Source organism: Pelodiscus sinensis, chromosome 1 (genome assembly GCF_049634645.1).
Source record: "Pelodiscus sinensis isolate JC-2024 chromosome 1, ASM4963464v1, whole genome shotgun sequence".
Classification (NCBI taxonomy): domain Eukaryota; kingdom Metazoa; phylum Chordata; order Testudines; family Trionychidae; genus Pelodiscus; species Pelodiscus sinensis.
In genome coordinates, this window is record NC_134711.1 from 91,468,576 (window position 1) to 91,490,507 (window position 21,932).

At 48.9% G+C, this 21,932-nt stretch overlaps 1 protein-coding gene across 1 annotated transcript in view; it reads left to right on the forward strand.

Moving 5' to 3' along the window:
* The window catches only part of NPTXR (neuronal pentraxin receptor), a 31,803-nt gene extending 15,806 nt beyond the window's left edge, over window positions 1–15,997 (forward strand). Inside the window, exons 2-5 of the mRNA XM_006118966.2 lie at window positions 6,860–7,079; window positions 9,094–9,347; window positions 10,049–10,228; window positions 11,034–15,997. Of these exons, the coding sequence (XP_006119028.2) occupies window positions 6,860–7,079; window positions 9,094–9,347; window positions 10,049–10,228; window positions 11,034–11,258 (879 nt within the window). The 3' untranslated portion in view covers window positions 11,259–15,997. The remainder of the gene's footprint in view (window positions 1–6,859; window positions 7,080–9,093; window positions 9,348–10,048; window positions 10,229–11,033) is intronic.
* The last annotated feature ends 5,935 nt before the right edge of the window (window positions 15,998–21,932 follow it).

Genomic DNA, 21,932 nt, shown 5'->3' on the forward strand with positions numbered 1-21,932 from the left:
TCTAGACGCGCTTTTCCACAAAAAAGCCCCGATTGTCATTTCCGCGATCGGGGCTTTTTTGCGGAAAACACTACTGTGCTGTCTACACTGGCCCTTTTCCGGAACAGTTTTCCGGAAAAGGACTTTTGCCCGAACGGGAGCAGCATAGTTTTTCCGGAAAAGCACTGATGATTTTACAGTAGATCGTCAGTGCTTTTCTGGAAATTCAAGGGGCCAGTGTAGACAGCTGGCAAGTTATTCCGGAAAAGCGGCTGATTTTCCGGAATAAGTGGCCAGTGTAGACACAGCCATGATATCCACTCAAAAGGTTTCAATGTTTTCTTTATTTATGGCAGGGGTATGGAACCTTTTTGGATTGGGGCCACTGACCCACAGAAAAATCAGTTGGGGCACACAAGTGAGAAGCAAAAAAACTCCTCTTAAAAACATCCACTCCTCACTGATGTGGCTTCCAACTGAGAGCCCTCACTACTCCGCTGCTCCAGCCCCATGGGATGAGGGGGCGAGACAAGGAGAACTGAGGTTCAGGGCTCCCCATGGGCCAGATTTGCTCTTCTAGGGTTTTGGGGTTAGTGGATTTTGTGGACCCCCTAGGCTCTGGGTGGGGACAAAAATGAGGGGCTCAGTGTTCGGAACAGAACTGCCAGTAAGTGGGATGGGGTGAGAGTGCAGGATCTGGGCAGGAGGTGGAATGAGGAGTGGGTGAGGGTGTAAGGTCTGGGCAGGAAGTGGGGTGCAGGAGCAGGCTGTGAGTAATGTGTCTGTCCAGGGGGTAAGAGCAAGGGAAGGTGCAGGCCCCGTGTGGTGGTAGGGTGTCTGGCCAGGAGGGATGGTGCAGGATTGGGCTGGGGGAAGGATGTTTGACTGGGGAGGATGCGGGAAACAAGCTAGGGGTACAGGATCTCAGCTGGGGGCAGTGCAGAAGCAGGGTAGGGGTACAGGATCTGGGCATGAAGGAGCAGCAGGGGCACTCACTTGCTTTTGCGCCCCATGCCAGTCACAGGCATTGTGTCTCAGGCAAGGGGGTTCCTGCTGCTCCCATTGGCTGGATTTTGGCCAATAGGAGCAGCAGGGAAAGCCTCCCAGCAGCACATCAGTGTGCTGTTGTTTCCCCAGCCAGTGGAGGGGGAAGGGAAGCCACAGCACACGGAGCCCTTTTGGCTCCACTTCATTCAGTTTCTTCTCCACGAGGTGGATCTGGTGGGGGAGGGGACTCAGGGCTCCCTCCCCCCCCCAGGGAAGCCAGCACTAGTGCTCCAACCTCACAGGGTGGGGGTGAGGCTGGAGTTCCAGTGTGGGCTCCCTGTTGTGGGGGTAGGGTGGAAGTGGGGGAGCTGAGCTTGAGCAGTAGACCACCTGGAAGGTCCACGGACCACAATTTGAGAACCACTGGACTAGATCATCAGGTGAAGAGTTGGCTCTATATGCTTGTAGTTTATCTGGGCACCTACATCACTCCAATGACAAATTAAGGTTTTGATGAAGTAACATCCTTGTTAAATTTTCAAAACCATGCAACAATTCAGTCTTCAGCCAAGGTTTGAGAGCTCACAACATATGTGATATGTGACACTCAAGAGTTCCTGCACTGACACTGGGGAGGAGCACGGAGAATGCCAAACCCTGATCTCCCCTTGAGGGGAAAAAGCCCCTCTGTAGATTAACTACGTTTAGTGGTGGCCAGAATAGGCTCTTACTGAAGAGAACAGGAGTGGGGAAATGCAATCTGTGCCTGCGGATGCTAGAGAGAGCTTCGGGAAGAGCTGGTAGGAAAGGAAGGAAGGAGGTGGAGGGGCTGTTCCATTTGTGTAGGTTTGCTTGAATGGAATCCACTTCAATCCTGCTTATTTCAGTCAAATTATACAGGGCTGCTTTGTTTTAAATTTCTGGGCATGTCAATGAGGTCTCTTGTCACTGCCTTGCTTGAATAGCCCCAATTCTAAGTCTGCAAAATCAACGAGGAGTCCTGTGGCGCACTACAGACTAAGGGTATGTCTACACTACAATGTTAGTTCGAACTAACGGACGTTAGTTCGAACTAACATTCATAGCCGCTACACTAGCGTTCTGCTAGTTCGAATTTGAATCGAACTAGTGGAGCGCTTAGTTCGAACTAGGAAAACCTCATTTTACGAGGATTAAGCCTAGTTCAAACTAGCTAGTTCGAATTAAGGGGTGTGTAGCCCCTTAATTTGAACTAGTGGGAGGCTAGCCCTCCCCAGGTTTCCCTGGTGGCCACTCTGGCCAACACCAGGGAAACTCTATGCCCCCCTCCCGGCCCCGGACCCCTTAAAGGGGCATGGGCTGGCTACGGTGCCTGTGCCAGGTGCAAGCCTGCCAGCACCCAGCCAGCAGACCCTGCACCTGGCACGGCACAGAGCCACCCACTCGATGCCCCCCAGCTCACCCCCTCTTCCCGGGACCAGGCTGGCGGCTCCCGGGAGCTTGCCCTGGACCGCAAGAGGCGGGCACCTTCCTGGGCTAGTGCGGACATCGTGGACCTCGTCCACGATCTCTGCACTAGGCTCAGGAAAGTGGCCGTCTAGGGCAGGAGAGCTGCCAGCCTGGCCACCCAGGAGCAGGTGTGCATGAAAATCAAGGGGGTCCAGTGAGACCCCTGACCCTGAGCCCTGAGCTTACAATGGCCGTCCTGGGTCAGACCAAAGGTCCATCTAGCCCAGTAGCCTGTCTGCCAACAGCGGCCAACCCTAGGGAATCTGGAGGGGATGGACTGAAGACAGTGACCAAGCCATTTGTCTCGTGCCATCCCTCTCCAGCCTTCCACAAACTTTGGGCAGGGACACCACTCCTACCCCCTGGCTAAGACTACTCCATGGACCCAACCTCCATGGCTTGATCTCAGTTCTCTTTAAACTCTGTTCTAGTTGTAGCCTTCACAGCCTCCTGCAGCAAGGAGTTCCACAGGTTAACTCTTTGCTTTGTCAAGAACAACTTTCTCTTACTAGTTTCAAGCCTGCTACCCATTCCTTTCCTTTGGTGTCCTCTAGTCCTTCTTTATGGGAACTCATGAAGAACTTTTCTGAATGCACCCTCTCCACCCAACCCCTGCTTTTAGAGACCTCTATCCTGTCCCCGCTCCATCTCCTCTTTTCTAAGCTGAACAGTCCCAGTCTCTGTAGCCTCTCTTCATCTGGGACCTGTTCCCAACCCCTGATCATGTTAGTTGCCCTCCCCTCTCCCAGCCTTTCTCTTCCCCTCTCCCACCTCCTTTTCCCAGTCTCCCCCAGTTTTGTTCAATAAAGACAGATTCCATTTTTGAACACAATTGTCCTTTATTTTGTACATCAAGAAAAGGGGCTAGGGAAGGGTAAGTGGAAGGAGGTGAGGGAGGAATGGGGTACGAGCCCCCGATGGGGAGGACTGGGCTGGCTCTGCAGGCTTCTGGGGGTGGAAGCTCTCCTGCAGCCCCCCGATTGCCCCCTCTCCCCAGATGGCAGCCTGCGGCAAGTTCAGCCGGGCTGATGGCCGAGTGGTGTGATGTGCCCAGTGTGGGTACTCCGGGCAATCCAAGCCAGGACTGCTTTGCAAGCGGGGCACCCCTTAGAACTGTGTGTCCGGGGTGGGGGTCGGGACCCTTTAAGCGCAGCCCTCGGCTAGCCTGAGACAGCATCTCCACGCTCTAAGTCCTCCTCTGATGCCCTGCCGGCACTGCTTCCGGCCATCCTTAAGCCCTGTTCAGAGTCCACTCAATGTGGACTTGCTAGTTCGAATTAGCAAAACGCTAATTCGAACTAGTTTTTAGTTCTAGACGCGTTAGTTCGAATTAACTAATTCGAACTAAGTTATTTCGAACTAGCGCTGTAGTGTAGACATACCCTAACAGATTTATTTGGGCATAAGCTTTCATGGGTGAAACCCACTTTGTCATTGCCATGAAAGCCTCTGCCAAATAAATCTGTTAGTCTTTAAAGCGCCACAGGATTGCTCACTGTTTTTACAGATACAGACTAACACAGCTACCCGTCTGAGGCTATTCCAAGTCGGCGAGTCCCTCGGTAGGTACTTTTGTTGCCAGCAGTGGGAAGGCTGCATGCAAGACATTCCCAGACAGGGTCTCCTACCAGTTTCTAACTTCTGGTTAGACTGCCAGACAGAGAGCTTGACTCTTCCCCTCACTCACACCAGCTTTAAACCAGTGTGACTCCACCGAGCTCAGCGGCAAGACTCTTGATTTGTACCAATGCAGGGGAGTTCAGAACCAGGCTTGGAATCTTCCGTGTCTCTCAGAACCCTGGGAGCGCTGTTCTCATGTTAGCCAAAGGGGCCACGACAGGGATGCAGGAACCCCTTTCCCTTTCCCTGAGCCAGAGGTCTAGGTCAGGAATCCAGCTGGGATCTCTCTCTGCCCCACTATTGCAATGGAAGGTGGACAGAATGGAGCTCGCCTGGGTGGAGCTCACTCTGTGTGGGAGTAGATATGCCTGGCTTGGAAGGCATTGCTGGAGATCCCTGTTGGATTTGGAACAATGCCGATTGTTCCCAGTGAAGGAACTGGAAATGCTGCTGGCAGTGATAAAAATCAGTCAGAAATCCAATTCCTCAGGCCTTTGCTTCGGCTGTGAAAGCACAGTTAGCCACCGCACTGGGACAGCTTCCAGTGAAGCAAAGCGGGAAATGGAGAATTTTCTCTAGATCCCTTTGCTAACCCACATGGTGGCAAGGTGCCATTGGCAGTGCAGTCTGGGCTCAGACTAAGTCGGTAGAGCAACCTGAAGGCCCTTCAGTTTCCTTAACGTCTAAGTAGGGTGGGAGGAAAATAGCTTGTTAAAAGCAGGGAGAGGGATTTGTGTGTGTTGATGAAAATTGGATTTTTGAACAGTGTGAGAAATGTCTTGGGTTTGTTTGAAATGTTTCCAGTTTTTCCACTAAAGAGAGCAAGAGACAGAGACAGGGTTTGAGCTTTCAGGTCAGTTCCTCTGCCACTGACACGTTTTTCCTTCCTTGCCTGCCACTTAGCTGATATCAGTGCTCACCGGAATTGGTCGCACTCCCAAGTGCTCTCTTCCCAAGTAATTAACTAAGCAGTGATTAGCCAGAAGCCTTGAATGCCATGACCTCATCTCAGGCCAGTTCTGGGGGGCAAAGGCTGAGTATCCCAGCTGTTCTTTCCCACCCAACTCCACTTCTTTCTCCAGAGCCTAAGTGCAATGTAACAGGAGGAGTCCATGGGGAGGAGGAGGAATAAAAAAGGTATTTCTATGGGAGATCACATGAGGCAGCCCCTCAATTCTGCAGGGGCAGGAGGAGAGCTGGAATGGGAGGAGGGTGCTAGGTGACCATAGTTAGACACTCATTCACATACACACAGCCTGGCCCTGGCGTAAGTAGCCTTGAGACGATTTGTGAAGCCCTGCTCAAAGGGAGGCAGAGTGAGCTAGGCAAGGGATGAGCTGATATTTGAGGGGAAATGCATCCCGCTGGCGGCAGCAGCAGCCACCTCGCTCTGCCCACACTGGCATCACAAGCAGGAGGCATGTGGGATGGTGTCAAGCACGGACTCCCACACTGCCATCTGCCACCACCAAACTGACTATGTAGTGGAGGCAGCAAATGTGAGGCTGAGACAATGCACTGCCCTTGCAAACATCAGCTGGGGATGGGTTTGAATCGGAGATTTTCTCTGGCTGAGCTGACCCCTTCTGCCTCTCAGCACGGCTCCCAAAGGGCAACGCACTTTAGTTCAGCTCTCCCATCTCATCCCAGCTTCCACCACCAGTGGGGAACACGAGACCTTCCCCATCTGGCCTGGTGTCTGCAAGGGAGCCTGCGAGATGGTGATAGGGTCTTTTCAAAGAGCTCCACCATCCTGGGGCATCTCATCAATGTTCCTGACCAGGATTTTGCAATAACCAAAGCAAAGCCTGCCTCAATTTGAATCCAGTCCAGGTTTAACTCCCAGCCCGGTGAGGGAGGACTTTGGGACAGGGAGCAGGACCGGCATGATCTGTAAATCTCAGCATTGTGATTTAAACTCCCTGTAACTGGGGACACTGCAGAAGTGGCCACTACACCCCATTTTCTTTTATACAAGTTAATACATACCCTAGTGGAGAGCTCTACCGGCTGGTTTATCTCCTTTGGTGGGTCCTCCCCCCTTTGCTATGTAGGACCTCTCACACAGCACAGGGAGAGGGCATAGGGAGGGAGCTGAGCTAAGAGGATTACAGCACCGCTATGTGATGGTAAAATGACAGTCGCCTGAAAGTCAGAGATGAGCCGCAGGGAGGAGACCGCTGATCTTTTGTTGCCTAGTCTCAGCCACTATTATGGATTCCTGGCCTGTAGGGTCAGAAGGGAAAATTCCTTTCTGACTCCAAATATGGCAGTCAGTTGGACTCTGACATATGGGTGCGACCCACCAGCCAGCACCTGGGAGAGAATTTTCTGTAGTAATTCAAAGATCTCCCGTCACCAGTTGTGGAAATCCTCACAAAATGTTCAGTCACAGCCCCATGGGCTTCTGAGAAAGTTTGTCCTGGGAGAGAAGTGAATTTCATGGAAGTCCCTTTCTCTCTTCAATCACTAAGTAACAGGGAAGAGTCATGCAGGGTAACCAGTTGACATGCTTAATGTCAGAGGAGATATTTTGTAATGAAATTAATGAAGTCTCTTACATGTGTGGTTCAAATTCAGCTGGAGGCTCCTAAAGTGGAGGGTCACATTAAGACTGAGGCCCTTTCACACAATCCTGTTTGATTTGGAAATCCAGTGCTTTGTCCACAAGTATCCCTGACATGTTGGTGCTGGGTAATTTGTTTTCATCATGTTTATCCCTGATTTTTGTCTTTCTTCCTTTCCCACTCCTCTCCCCGTTCTCCACCTCTCTTCTCGAGTGCAGCAGGAGCTCCCCACACGCGTCAACACCTCCACCTCCTCCCCTGTCCTGGCTCGAGATGTGCTCCACACCAAGATGGAGGAGCTAGAGGAGCAGCTCCTCTCCAAGTTACTTTCTCTGGAGAAAGAACGCTCCTCCATTACCAGCCACAGTGGCCAGCAGCAACAGGACGTAGAGAAGGAGCTGAGCGTTCTCCAGAGCCGGGTCGCCGAGTTGGAACAGGGTCAGTATTGGCAGAGGAGAGTCTGATTAAACCAGGTACCACTCCTGGCTGATTCAAAAGCTCCTACCCCTCATCTGCCATCGATGCTCATGAAGATGCCTCATTGTTCTTAATCAGGAGATGGGGTAGAATAGATGCTTTGGGCTAGTGATGAAATTCTGTGTCACTCTAACAATCATTTATCAGTGGGTCTGCCTCTGTACAAATAAGTGGAAACACGGCCTATGGCCTAAGAAGATTACAATTTAACTTGGACTCGGACCAGGTTCCAGTAGGTCACAGAGTGTGAAGGGCCAGCTCTTGAGCTGTGAGGGTTTTCTTTCAAATCTCTCCCATGCACTGTGTTCGCAGAGCTATTGCTGTTGCCCCTTTCTGATTATACCAAGCCCTTTCAGTGAGGCCTTGTCTACAGTGTTCCCTTTAATATTTTCCACCCAGATGTGGAATAAATTTTGCTTTGTATACTGAGACCTATGTGGATGTGTACCACCAGGAGAAATACACACTATCAGCTTTGGGCGCTCTGCTAATCAGCTAGATGGATTTGAATCTCTCCTGGGTGGCTGCCCAAGTACACAGCTTGTAAGGAACACTGCTTCTCTATGCTGCTGATGTTGTACTTAAAGCACTGCATGGGATTTTTTGCAAGGGGTTAAGGCAAAATGCTACATTTATTGGTAATACATAACTGCACTCGCTGGGTGAGTTAGATGGGGGAGGGGTGATGTGCCAATATTGATAAGACTAAACGCAGGATCCTCCTGCAAGATACCTTAGATTTATAGTAGCTTCCCTCTCATGCAAATCTATACCAGTTAGTCATCATATGCATATGCAAAATCTGTGCCATCATATGCATATGCAGTTAGTCATCTGTGGCGCCGCCTTCTGGATGTTGTCTTAATGCTGCCATACTCCTCTTCAAAGAAGGTGCTTTCAAAGGGAGGTGCTTGCATCTGAAGCTACATCTAGACTTCAGGCTTCTTTTGGAAGAAGCTTTTCTGGAAGAAATTTTCCAGAAAAGCTTATTTCAAAAGACAGCATCCACACTGCAAAAGCGCAATGAAAAAGCAATGTGCTTTTTCGAAAGATAGCATCCGCATTGATTGGATATGCTCTCGCATTTAAGCTGTGATTAGTCTGGACTGAGTGGCCACCGGGGCACCTGTGTTATTTCCCAGAGGCCGCTTCTTTCGAAAGAGCTCCCTCTTCTGCATCCACACATCTTTTTTCTGAAAAAGCTTTTTCAGAAAAAAGCTTCTTCCTTATATAATGAGGTTTACCCCCGTCGGAAACCCCCCTCCATTCTTTTCACTTTCTGTTGAAAGAACCCAATGGCAATGTGGATGCAAGTATTGTTTTTCCAGAAAAATTGCTGTTTTTCTGGGAAAATGCTGCAGTGTAGACGCACCCTCACTCCCAAGGCCATTAATATGTCTGATCTTCTTCAATGAGTCCACTTAACAGGTCTTATTGTCCTCAGATCTGGCTTCTATCCCCTCTCCAACTGTTGTAACTACTCTGAGGTGCTTGCCTTCCATGCCTTATCCTTTCACACCTCATTCATTCAACAGGGCACTCAATTAGGTGAAAGGGAAGAGATCTATTCTGGTACAAAGACATGACCTCTAGTATTATACCAAAACTTAATACAAAGTTTCTATATAAAAAGACTTAATACAAAAGTTTTGTATTACTTAATACAAAGTTTTATATGGAAAGGCTTAATACAAAGTCTTATGAAAATGATCGTTATATGAAGCGGTTTAATACAGAGATTCATCTAGGTTGTCAATGATAGTTAACACTTGCAGCTGAGCTGGTGCCGTACATGGAGGCAGGATGGTGCTGAGCTGCAGGTGCTGTCAGTGGCAGTTGGTTCTAGTCTGTGGGGTTGACTCTAGGGTTGGATTGGTGTAACTATGTGTTTCCACATGGGACAGGCCCTCTTCAATGCCCATTGTCACTCACCTGTAACCCTGCTTCTTTCCTCCTTCTCCTTTGTCCACCCAAGAGCATACGGCAGCACCAGACTTCAGCCCTCCAGATGCCTACAAGGTGACCATCCCCGTACGGACCAACTACATGTACGCACGCATGAAGAAGAGCCTGCCAGAGCTTTTTGCCTTCACAGTTTGCATGTGGCTGAAGTCCAAGGCCTCCTCAGGGCTGGGCACTCCTTTCTCCTATTCTGCCCCGGGGCAAGCCAACGAGATTGTGCTGATGGAGTGGGGGCACAACCCCATGGAGCTGCTCATCAATGACAAGGTCAGGAGGGGCTAGAGCCTCTGTGCTGGGAGCATAGGTGGCAGTAACCCTGTCTGCCCCCTTTCCTGTGCAGGGGGTAGGAGACTCCTGTCCCACTCCCATTAATGGAGACTACCTCCATGCTTCCCCTTGTCCTGGAGAGGAGAGAGTTGTATCTACCAGATCCAGGCTACATAGCTCTGTCTGCTCCCTCTTAACCCCCCCTCCCGTCTTAACCCCCCCTCCCCCGCCCCCATCCCCACCCGGCTTCATGAAACAAGGGAAGTGAAGGGGATTTTCATGAGCTGGGTCCTGGGCATCACCCAGACCCTGTTTCTGTATCAGTCTAATTATCCACTGCCCCTGCTCTGTCCCTCTCTCTGCTCCTTTCCCCTGCCCCTTTCCTACGTCTCCCTTCCTCTCTTTATTTGCCTCCTTTCTTTATAGTCCCCTCTTTTCACCCTCTTCTGCCTGCGGGGATCCTCATCTTTCCAGGCAAAGTCCTGAGGATCTATCCCCGGTTCCCTCCCTCTCCTAACTCCCATCAGCAGTATCCCTGGACGTCAGGCTGTTGCATGACACAGCCAGTGGGGGCAGGTCTGTGCAGGATTCCTGCTGCTGCCAGTGAGGCTGGGAGAGACTATCCCACCACATGCCACGGATGCTTTAAGGCAGCTCCAGGACATGCCTGGCTTATTGCTGTTCGCTGTTGTATTTTAAAGGTTGCCCAGCTGCCCCTGAATTTGAAGGATGGGACATGGCACCACATCTGCATCGCCTGGACCACCCGGGATGGCGTGTGGTGGGCGTATGAGGACGGTGAGCAGCGTGGCTCTAGTGAGAACCTGGCTGCTTGGCATCCCATCAAACCCCACGGGGTGATAATCCTGGGCCAGGAGCAGGTGGGTTGTGGTTGCTGTATCTTCCTGAGAACAGTTAACCGGGTGTTGTGGGGAACGTGCACAGCCTCACAAGCAGAAAACTCGTGTCCCCTCTAGCACCTTCCCCAGGCTGCAGCTGTTACCCTGTTGGAGCTGGTCAGGACAGCCCCTCCGCTGACCCCACAGTTGACTGATGTGGTGTCTACCCTTCACAGCCTCTCCTCAGTGGTGGTGGGGGCTGGACATATTGCCTGCCTCAGCCCTGGACAGCAAGAGCCTGGGCTCTATTTGGAATTCCCTCTCTGATTGCTCCCAGGTCAGAGCTCAGTTATAGCCCTTGATAGCGCTAGAGCCCTTGGGAGTTTGGGCAAGAGTTTGCTTGGCAATGCCATATCCAGCTTTCAGTGACAGCCCCCCCTGTAGATTGCACACACAGAGCCTGGGAAAAGGGATCCCCCCCCCCGAAGAGAAACCTGAGCTGGGCAGGAATAGTGCAGCGGCCACATTCATTCATTGTATTTGCTCTACCCTTGTCTTGCTCTCACTCTCTCTCACTTTTGCTCTTCCACTTTCGCTCCACATCCCTCTTTCATTCATTCACTCTTGCCATTTTATTTCCTTTTTCTCCATTTGTCTGTTTCTTCTTTGTTCCCTGTCTCTGTATTTCATCTTTTCTTTCTTCTCACTTTTCCCCTCTCTCTATTTCTCCCTCCCCTTTCCTTTGTATGTCTCTCATTCACTGTCATCCCCTGTCACTTTCTTCTTTTTCCCTGTTAATGGGCTGATACCCTCCCCACACACACCCTCTCCCAATGTGCTGCTGCAGGATACGCTGGGTGGGCGATTTGACGCCACCCAGGCCTTCGTCGGTGAGATCGCTCAGTTCAACATGTGGGACCACGTCCTGATGCCCACGGAGATCCTGGGCCTGGCCAACTGCACCTCTCACCTGCAAGGCAACGTGATCCAGTGGGACGACAACCTAGTGGAGGTCCTTGGGGGCGCCACCAAGTGGAGCTTTGAGAAGTGTGAGCAGAGGATGAAGGCATGAGAGGTCCCCACCCCCAACCTACGGAAAGGAGCATGACAACAACTTCCTCTCCTCCTTGCTACCTAAGGAACAAGGCATCCGGGATCCCCTTTTTCCCCAATAGAAATATATTGAGTTCTAAGTCCACAGGGGGAGGTGGGTGGGAGGGGCGAGAAAACCATCTGAACTCAAAACAATGTGATACTGTTTGTTTTATTGTGCCAGTTAAGTAATACAAGTGAGTGGCAAGGCCTTTCACCAACCATCCAGATCCTGGGTAAAAGTACCACCAGGCAGGGGCCGTGGTGTGGGGGTGAGGGAGCCGTTAGTACACGGGGAACTCCCGAGCCAACATTTCTCCTCTCTGCACATTCTGTTGCTACTATTGCCAGCCTAGCGCGGGTACGGGGTGGAACAGCAAAGGTTGCAGAGCCTCGGTGGAGTGACCCTGGTCGTGGGGAAGCCATTGGCCGACCAGGAATACCCAAGCTAATATTTCTCTGCTCTCTGCATGTTCCACTTGGAGTATCACAATGGGGCATCTTCCTCCAGGTATCAGTTCCATGGTTCGCTTAGCTGGGATTCCCCTTGGGTTTCCCCACCCCCATCTCCTGCAGCTATGAATGGCCTGAGTTTCATAAAGGATGCAAGAGGTTTTGTTCATTTCCTTGTGCCTCAGATAAGCCAAACTCACCCTGGGAAGGACTAAATGCTTTAAGGATGAGCTTCTCACAGCCGCCTGCAGGAACATGGATGCTCAAATCCCATTTAGTTTGGGCTTCTCCACCCTGTAGGCAGATTTGAGAAGCTCAGACTTACTATTACATGAAAATGTCTTGTAGCCCCTGAACAACTGGGGACAAAACAAGCCTCTGGTCGATTCTCAAATGCTGTCCTAGTCCTCAGTTTCCTTTTTTAAAATAAGATTGTTCATTCCCTCCACTTCTCCCACATCCCCTTTCGATAGGGAGACTGTCAATACAAAACTCACAGGGTCAGATTCATTCCATTGGCCCACACCCTAATGGAGAGCTCACAGTGAGAGGAAGTTAGCCTGAGATAGGAGGGAGAGTGGCACAAGGCACTCCTACCCTGCTCCCTGCCTGGGAGCAATCCAGTCTCAGAAGCGAGTGGTGCTGGCTAGGGGAAGGGTGAAAGCAGGACAGGGTGACAACTAGAGCAGCCTGGAGTTGCAAGCAGAGACACACTCTACCCTTCCTCTGTGGACCCCCACGGTGCAGAGCATGCAGTGGGGACACTAAATGCCTTCTTCTGAGGGGCTCTAGCCCCCTCAGCGTGGTGCAATTTGCAACTGCCTGCAGAAGCAGGTAGCAAATCTGGCCCACAGACTTAAAACAAAAAGTCCTGACTGTGTTATGCCTCCTAGCCCTCATGATACTGAAGCCAATAGAGTTAGAACATGCAGAGGGCTTGCACATCCCAGAAAATGTTGTGGGTTTAATTGTACCAGTCGGTCTAGTTAAAGTAGCAAACAAAACAAAATTAACCCTTATCATACTGTGGATGCAGTTATAGTGGCATAAAAATACTTATACTGGTAGCCTTTATTCTTGTTTGGCAAGCTGAGTAAGCTATGCTGGCATAAGGCACCTTTATACTGGTACAAGTATTTTGGTTCAGAAAATCACCCCTCCCCCAATCCAACATTGTTATCCTCTAAAACTTTTAAATGTAGGCCAGGCCTTTTGACTGGTATTTGAAAAGGAGGCTAGGGGAGTTAGGCACTCAGCTCCATACAAACTCAATGCATTTTGGGTGCACAACTCCTTTAGGCTCTTCAACAAAGCCCAGCCTAATTGCATCATTCTCACTGATGCAGTTTGTTTGCTTTGTGCGTTTCATTGAGCTGGGACAAGGAAACAAGCCTAGTCAGTTTCACTTACTGCTTTAGTGAGCATCACTTCCTAATTCCCATACTCTAGCCTGATGTTGTTTTTTTCCAATGCCATGAAATTTGTTATATTAGCTTTTCTTAGTCAACCTAAATGTTGGGCCTAAAGCTAATTGACAGCATTGCCGTCACTTCTCCAGTCCCAGCCTATCAAATATATCTTGCACACTCTTAGAAGGCAGATGGTTACAGTAAATTGGATGGGTGACAAACTTAATGCCATCTTTACTGATACATTTTTATGTATGTCTATATAAAATGAATCATACTCCAGCTCATCAGCAAATGCTGTTTATTCATAAAAATACAGTAAATGCAAACACACACACATGTACATACACACATTTATACTATATCGGGAGTGGTGATAGCCACATGAAAAATCCATTTATCAGGCACTGTTTGCTTCTGCCCCTGCACTCGGCCCACTAAGCCCTCTCCACTAGGAATACTTCTGACATTCCAAACCTCTGGGGCAATTTAAATTGCTGCCTTTAAAAACCAGCCAACCTGCCAAGAAATTTTCTCTACTTCTCCCTGCTCTAGAGATGGAATTTTCCTCTCACCACGGATAAGGTCCACTATCAAGTTAAAAATCAGGAGCTTTTACCACTGACAAGGAATTTTGTTTCCAGCTTCTACTAGATGAGGGGGTATGGCTAGTTCGTTATAGCAGTAGTGACTACTATAGTTACAGTGGTCACTACTATAGTGAACTAGCCACACTCAACTGGCCAAATAGCCACCTTGTTCATACCAACTAGCCACTATAGTGGCTTTGCTGCTTCAGAACTGGTTGGACACCTTGGTCTTAAACACTCTCTAATGGGGTGGGGGGAGCCGAGTGTTCTGATACTGATTAAGGATAACCCAAATAACTCGCCTTTTTGTATCTACTGTACCTACTGAGAGATTGAGCCAGATTCAACCCTGGTTTAAGTTAAAGCAGCTCTATTGTAGACAATTGAGTTATGTTTGCACCACGTCCAAATGTGCCCTTTTATGAATACATTGATCACTGATTGGCTGTAGCGTAGAGAACTTGTGTTCTCTCTTTTCACACGTGGGACTGCAGCTGGGAAGTATGTTCCTTTGCTCAACTTTCTTTACCTCTCCTCCCCAGTCATGCAGGGATTTGGGGTAGCTCATCCCATTTGCAGCCAGGACTCAAATGCATGCAGACAGGAAGCACACAGGGATCCCAAATATTTCCCCCCAAAACAAGTGCTGGGTCTGATTCTTCTCTGTCTGGCACCAGCCTGATGTAACTCCATTGACTTGACTGGAGTTGCTTTGGATCGTCACTGGTATGGCAAGAGATGAATCAGACCTTTTGGGGCTTGAAGGCTGCTTCTTGTAATTTATCTGATGCCAAACACATATCCTAAGTCAGTTACAAGCTCTCTCCCCTCCCCTTCTCCTCCCCACTGCTGGAACAGCCTCAGTAGGAAAAAGCGAAGCAATCCATTACACTCTTGTCTCAGGGCTGCAACTCAAGTCAATTCTGAAACAGAGCAAACAGGTTTCCTCTTTCCATTTGGCCAACAACCTACATTTCCCTTTCTTGATTGACTCCCTTTGGTAGGATGGGGGCAGAGGGTATTTTTCCTTGCTGGGCATGCTCATGGTTGGCTATTGCACGTGCTTTGTGAGACTTGTGTTGCCCTTTTTGGCAGATCTTTGGGGCAGACAAGGTTCTGCATATAAAGTTCAGAAGCAGTTGGGAGTGGGGAAAGGGCACGAGCAGGCTGTACCCCACAATCTTACATGGTAACGTGGTTGAATTCGTTAGGGTGCCGCTTTCCCATGTTGCCCACCAAGTGGTGGGTGCCAGCTCTGTAGTGAGCAAAGCAGAAGAAAGGGGGAAATGGTGCTCCTTTGGCCAGGCTTCCCAGATCATGGTCAACAGTGTGTTGGAAGAGAACATTAGAGAGCAAGAAGGAGGGTGGGGGGACTCCAAGATGAATTCCCAGGAGCCAGAGTACAGAAATTAAGGGAAAACAATGCTCCTAGGGCAGAAAGTCCAGTCCTGAGCTAGGTAGTCATGCTGCTCCACAGCCCCTCCACTTGTTCATCACATGCGGAGATAGCCTACCTGTGTTTCTCCTTGAGGCTGTTCTTAGATGCTCAGCATGCCACAGTAGGCATGGTGGGGAGGGGGGAAGGAGTATTGATGATGGATTTTTACCAGAGTGCAGGGAAAGAGCCAGAGGGGAAGAGGCCCGGGGTTGAGTGGGTGGAAAGCTGCTGGACTTTAAGCTGCAGGTGAGGGAGGTAATTTTCCTTTAGTGTGCCTGTTTCTGAGCTGTGTAAAGCCACTGATGTCTGCATACATGATTGTGGGGGTGGGACTTTTGGGTTTTGTGGTTGTTCGTGTCGTGTTTTGCTGCCCCCTCCCCAAAACCTTCCACTTTCCATGTCTGGTGGTTCCATATGCTGGATCGTTTCCTTGTTCTCTCTCAACTAAACAAGGTGGGGAAGTGGGGGGTACAGGGGAGAAGACAAATGTATTGTTGCTTCCTGGGTTACTCTAGTGGATCCCCTGCCTCTCCTCTAGTTTCCCTATGCTGGCACTGAGATGTAGCTGACCCCTGCTGGGGAGGAAGCACTCGGGGAGGGTGGAGGGGCTCAAATACAATCATGTTCAAATTGTAAAATACTGTGATTTTAGTGCACCATGATCGGGGGGGGGGGGGGGGGGGAACAACTACGCCAAGCCGCTCTCTCTCTCTCTCTCTTTTGTACATCTGTGATATGAGATTCCACGTGCGCGCGTGTGTATATGTATTATATATTTTTTTCTTTTGTAAAGCTGATTATGAACAATAAACTTGATGTTTACATTTGATTCCCAGCTCTGGAAGCTTAAGAACCATCCTGTGACATACCTGCTAGGGGTGCAGGTGGTGGATCTGCTGAGACATCTAGACAGACAGCTAGCGGCTGCTGTGTTCATGGTATGGACCGGTACCAACAGAATAGGGAAATGCAAGAGAGAGAGAGAGGTCCTGCAACAGGGGTGGCAATAATTTTTGAGGGGGGGGACTCCAAGAATTTGGAAAGTGGTCAAGCCTGCACTCTCCCATACTCTCTTGTGTAAATTACAGTGCCATGGGATAAGAGGGAAGGTACTTTCATGGACTGAGAATTGGTTAAAAGACAGGAAACAAAGGCTAGGAATAAATGGTAAATTTTCAGAATGAAGAGGGGTAACTAGTGATGTTCCCCAAAGGTCAGTCCTGGGACCAATCCTGTTCAACTTATTCATAAATGATCTGGAGAAAGGGGTAAACAGTGAGGTGGTAAAGTTTGCAGATGATACCAAACTGTTTAGGGGTATGTCTACACTACCCCGCTAGTTCGAACTAGCGGGGGTAATGTAGTCATCCGCAGTTGCAAATGAAGCCCGGGATTTGAATGTCCCGGGCTTCATTTGCATGAAGCCGGCCGGCGCCATTTTTAAATGCCGGCTAGTTCGGACCCCGTGCCACGTGGCTACACGCGGCACGGACTAGCTAGTTTGGATTAGGCTTCTAATCTGAACTAGCTGTACACCTCGTTCCAAACTAGCTGGCATTTAAAAATGGCGCTGGCCGGCTTCATGCAAATGAAGCCCGGGACATTCAAATCCCGGGCTTCATTTGCAACTGCGGATGACTACATTACCCCCGCTAGTTCGAACTAGCGGGGTAGTGTAGACATACCCTAGGATAGTCAAGACAGAAGCAGACTGTGAGGGACTCCAAAAAGATCTCACCAAACTGAGTGATTGGGCAACAAAATGGCAAATGAAATTTAATGTGGCTAAGTGTAAAGTAATGCACATCAGGAAAAATAACCCCAATTATATATACAGTATTAGGGGGGCTAATTTGGCTATGACAAATCAGGAAAGAGATCTTGGAGTTATTGTGGATAGTTCTCTGAAAACTTCCACACAGTGTGCAGCGGCGGTCAAAAAGGCAAATAGGATGCTAGGAATTATTAAGAAAGGGATGGAAAATAAGACAGAATATCTTACTGCCCCTATATAAAACTATGGTACGCCCACATCTTGAATACTGTGTACAGATGTGGTCTCCTCACCTCAAAAAAGATATTTTGGCCTTGGAAAGGGTTCAGAAAAGGGCAACTAAAATGATTAGGGGCTTGGAACGGGTCCCATATGAAGAGAGGTTAAAACGACTGGGACTTTTCAGTTTAGAAAAGAGGAGACTGAGGGGGGATATGATAGAGGTCTATAAAATCATGAGTGGTGTGGAGAGGGCGAATAAAGAAAAGTTATTTATTAGTTCCCATAATAGAAGAACTAGAGGACACCAAATGAAGTTAATGGGTAGCAGGTTTAAAACTAATAAAAGAAAGTTCTTCACACAGCGTGTAGTCAAGCTATGGAACTCCTTGCCAGAGGAGGCTGTGAAGGCTAGGACTATAACAGAGTTTAAAGAGAAGCTAGATAATTTCATGGAGGTTAGGTCCATAAAAGGCTATTAGCCAAGGGATAGAAATGGTGTCCCTGGCCTCTGTTTGTCAGAGGCTGGAGCGGGTTGGCAGGAGACAAATCACTTGATCATTGTCTTCAGTCAATCCTCTCTGGGGCACCTGGTTTTGGTCACTGTCGGCAGACAGGCTAGTAGGCTAGATGGACCTTTGGTCTGACCTAGTACGGCCATTCTTATGTTCTTATATAATGGAGGAGGTGCAGGGTCGGGCATGGAGGTTGGGTGCAAATGGGAGCTTGAAGTAAGGGACCGGGGTGCAGGAGAGGGTGTGGAGTCTGGGAGGGAATTTGGGTGAAGGAGGCAGTTGTTGCTTCCTGGATTATTCTAGTGTTGGTTCTTACTGGTCCCCCTGGGTTAGGGGACTAGGGTGCAGGGGTTTGGGTTGTGACCTTAGGCAAGAGAGGGTTGTGACCTTCGGAAGGGGAACTAGGGTGCAGGATGGGGTGGAGGGAGGGTTTGGGCTGTGACCTACGGTAGGAGGGGGTATGGCTTGGGGCAGGGGACTGGGGTGTAGGAGGGGGGCAGAGGGTTTGGGATGTGACCTGGGGAAGGGGATTGGGATGCAGGATCTGGGGGCCGGAGGGGATAGGGAGTTTGGGTTATGTGGGGTAAGGAGACAAAGGCTTGGGATGCCAGAGGCAGGCTCTGGCTGGGAGACTTGCCTATTTCATTGCCAGCCAGCAGCCTTCTCAAGCCATGGGGGGGGGGGTTTTGAACAGTTAGGAACCTGAGGAGAGGGTGTTTCAAAGGCTTCTTGTTGACAACAGGAAGCTCCCATTGGCCAGAAACTGGGGCTGCTTTAGTCAGCAGCATGTTGGCGGCAGGCAGGGAGTCTGCCTGAGGCTCCCTGCTGTGCCCGCAGGCCAGACCTGGTGGCTTTGTGGTCCAGATCAGGCCCGCAGAGGGTATTTTGCCCAGGCCTGTCTTGGAAGATAAACAGGTTACTGGGATGAAAACTTAAATCTAGGACTTTTATGGTAGCTTTCTTGGTAATGCTTACAGTCCTTCACAAAGAGAAAGCTGGACAGAAGTACCTCCAGGGACTCAGCATTTGGATGAGAAAACAATTTAAAGAAGAAGGGGCTAATATATATTATTTATTATTTGGAAGGGCATAGCACCTAGAAGCCCTAGTCATGGTCCAGGGAATCTGTTGTGCCAGGCATTGTGCAAAGATAGCATAGAGAGAAGGTCCCTGCCCAAAGACCTCACAGGGTAAATGTAAGGGCACGTCTAAACTACATTCCTCTTTCGAAAGAGGAATGTAAATGAGGCAAATCCAAAGTGCAAATGAAGCGCGGATTTAAATATCCTGTGCTTCATTTGTATATTCGTGTCTGAGTGCACAGTATATTCGTGTCTGAAAGCACAGTCTAGACACAGTTCTTTCGAAAGAAACACCCCTTTTTCAAAAGAAGCCATACTCCTCATTTTTTTCAGGCGTACGGGTTCTTTCGGAAAAGGTTTTGTTTTTTTTTCTCGAAAGAACCCTTTTTCAAAAAAGCACTCGGATACAAATATGCAAATGAAGCATGGGGTATTTAAATACGCGCTTCATTTGCACTTTCAATTTGCTTCATTTACATTCCTTTTTCGACAGAGGAATGTAGTCTAGACAAAGCCTAAGTGACCTGGGCACTTTTGAGGGAGGAGTCTTTATAAAAGGAATGGGCCAACCTTAACCAAAATGGAACCAGGCTGCTGGTGTAGAAAAGTTCCAAGATTTATTTAACTTATAAGCAGAGAGAAAGCTGAGAGGGGTCAAGGCACATTCAAGTTGGAGCAAGGTGTCTGTCCTACGAAGTTGCCTGTCTGTTTGATATAAGAACTGAAATTTCAGCTGCCACAGGGAAGATGCAAAGCTGGATTAAAGACTTTCTAGAAAAATAACAGGGTACCACATAAAGGGGCTTATTAAAAAGTGATGCCTGGTCACAAATCATAGAATCATAGAATAATAGGACTGGAAGGGACCTCAAGAGGTCATCGAGTCCAGCCCCCTGCCCTCAAGGCAGGACCAAGCTCCGTCTACACCATCCCTGACAGATGTCTATCTAACCTGTTCTTAAATATCTCCAGAGAGGGAGATTCCACCACCTCCCTTGGCAATTTATTCCAATATTTGACCACCCTGACAGTTAGGAATTTTTTCCTAATGTCCAATCTAAACCTCCCCTGCTGCACTTTAAGCCCATTACTCCTTGTCCTGTCCTCAGAAACCAAGAGGAACAAATTTTCTCCTTCCTCCTTGTGACACCCTTTTAGATATTTGAAAACCGCTATCATGTCCCCCCTTAATCTTCTTTTTTCCAAACTAAACAAGCCCAGTTCATGAAGCCAGGCTTCATAGGTCATGTTCTCTAAACCTTTAATCATTCTTGTCGCTCTTCTCTGTACCCTTTCCAATTTCTCCACATCTTTCTTGAAATGTGGCGCCCAGAACTGGACACAGTACTCCAGCTGAGGCCTAACTAGTGCAGAGTAGAGCGGCAGAATGACTTCACGAGTTTTGCTTACAACACACCTGTTGATACAACCTAGAATCATATTTGCTTTTTTTGCAACAGCATCACACTGTTGACTCAAATAAAAGCTATAAATATCTATAGACCAGGGATGGGGAACATTTTTGTGTTGGAGGCCATTGTTGTTCAGAAAAATCAGTCAGGGGCCACACAAAAGTGACAGACAAACAAACAAACAAACCCAATCACTCACTGAGATGGCTCCTCACACACCAGAGCCCAGGGGTGGGGGCCTCAGCCTAATAGATTGTGTGTGCTTCAGCCTTGTGGTAAGGCAGTGGGGGGGGGGGGCAGGGGACATGAGCCTTGGGGGCTAGATCCAGGCACGCCAGGGGCTGCATCCAGCTCTGAGGTTCCCCACCCTAGTATAGACCAATGTGGAAAGCACAAAGGCAAAACAGAAATGAACTAGGATGCCTAGACATTGGCGAATAAGCAAAATCAACGAGACACTGTTGTGCTTGGCTATAAACTACTGTGGTAGAACCAACTAGGGGCCGAGGAGGAAGGGTAAAAGAGCCTAAAGGATCTAATGAGAACACTTTGGCACAAAGACGACTATATGATGAAAGCAGCAGGAAACTAAATGCTGATGCTTAAGAATACAAATCTACAGTAAGGGTTGTGCCCCCAGCCTACCAATCAGAAAACAGCATTGAGTATGTGTGGTGTCCATGTGTTCCCATGCTGAGGGAGCTCAGCAGAGCAATAAATCTAATCAACAATAATGGGTGTTTTCAGCTACCCACACATAAACTGGTTTACAGACAAAGTTTACAGGAGAAACTTCTTGGAAGAGCTGATTCTAGAGCAAACAATGGTTGGGTCTACACTAAACTTTTTTCCTTCATATGTCTCACCATTGGTGTTGCTGGCACAGCTCCACCTGGGGTAACAACAGTGGGGCTGTGTCTAGACTGGCAAGTTTTTCCGCAAAATCATCTGCTTTTGCGGAAAAACTTGCCAGCTGTCTACACTGGCCGCTTGAATTTCTGCAAGAACACTGACGATCTCATGTAAGATTGTCAGTGTTCTTGCGGAAATACTATGCTGCTCCCGTTCGGGCAAAAGCCCTCTTGCACAAATCATTTGCACAAGAGGGCCAGTGTAGACAGCACAGTACTGTTTTGCGCAAAAAAGCCCCGATAGCTAAAATAGCGATTGGGGCTTTTTTGCGCAAAAGCGCGTCTAGATTGGCACGGACGCTTTTCTGCAAAAAGTGCTTTTGTGGAAAAGCGTCCGTGCCAATCTAGATGCTCTTTTCCGAAAATGCTTTTAACGTAAAACTTTTCCGTTAAAAGCATTTCTGGAAAATCATGCCAGTGTAGACATAGCCTGGGAGTACTAGCAGGAGCAAGGCACTGGCATCTGCTAGAGTTTACCCTTAGTATCATCCAAACCTGCTCTGAGCAGGGTTAGAGGAGGTGGTGGTTAAAATGCTGGCAGCCTGTCTGCACATACTCTCCCACTGTTGATTCTGCTAATGACGCTGTATCTAGTGCTAATTCAAGTGGGAAATTTTAAAAATATGTCTGTGGCAGCCATAGCCAAGGAGAGGTTCCTTGCAGCTTAGACACCTGAGTCAGGAAAGCACTTAGGCCCAGATGCACAAAGATGTTTAGGCCCCTAATTCCTATTGAAATCCTTGAGAGTTAGGTGCCCAAATGCCTCTGAGGACCTGATCTGTAAGCATGTGCTTTGGTGCTTTACTGAATTGGAATCTTAACTCCTCAGTAATCCACAGGCACAAGACTAG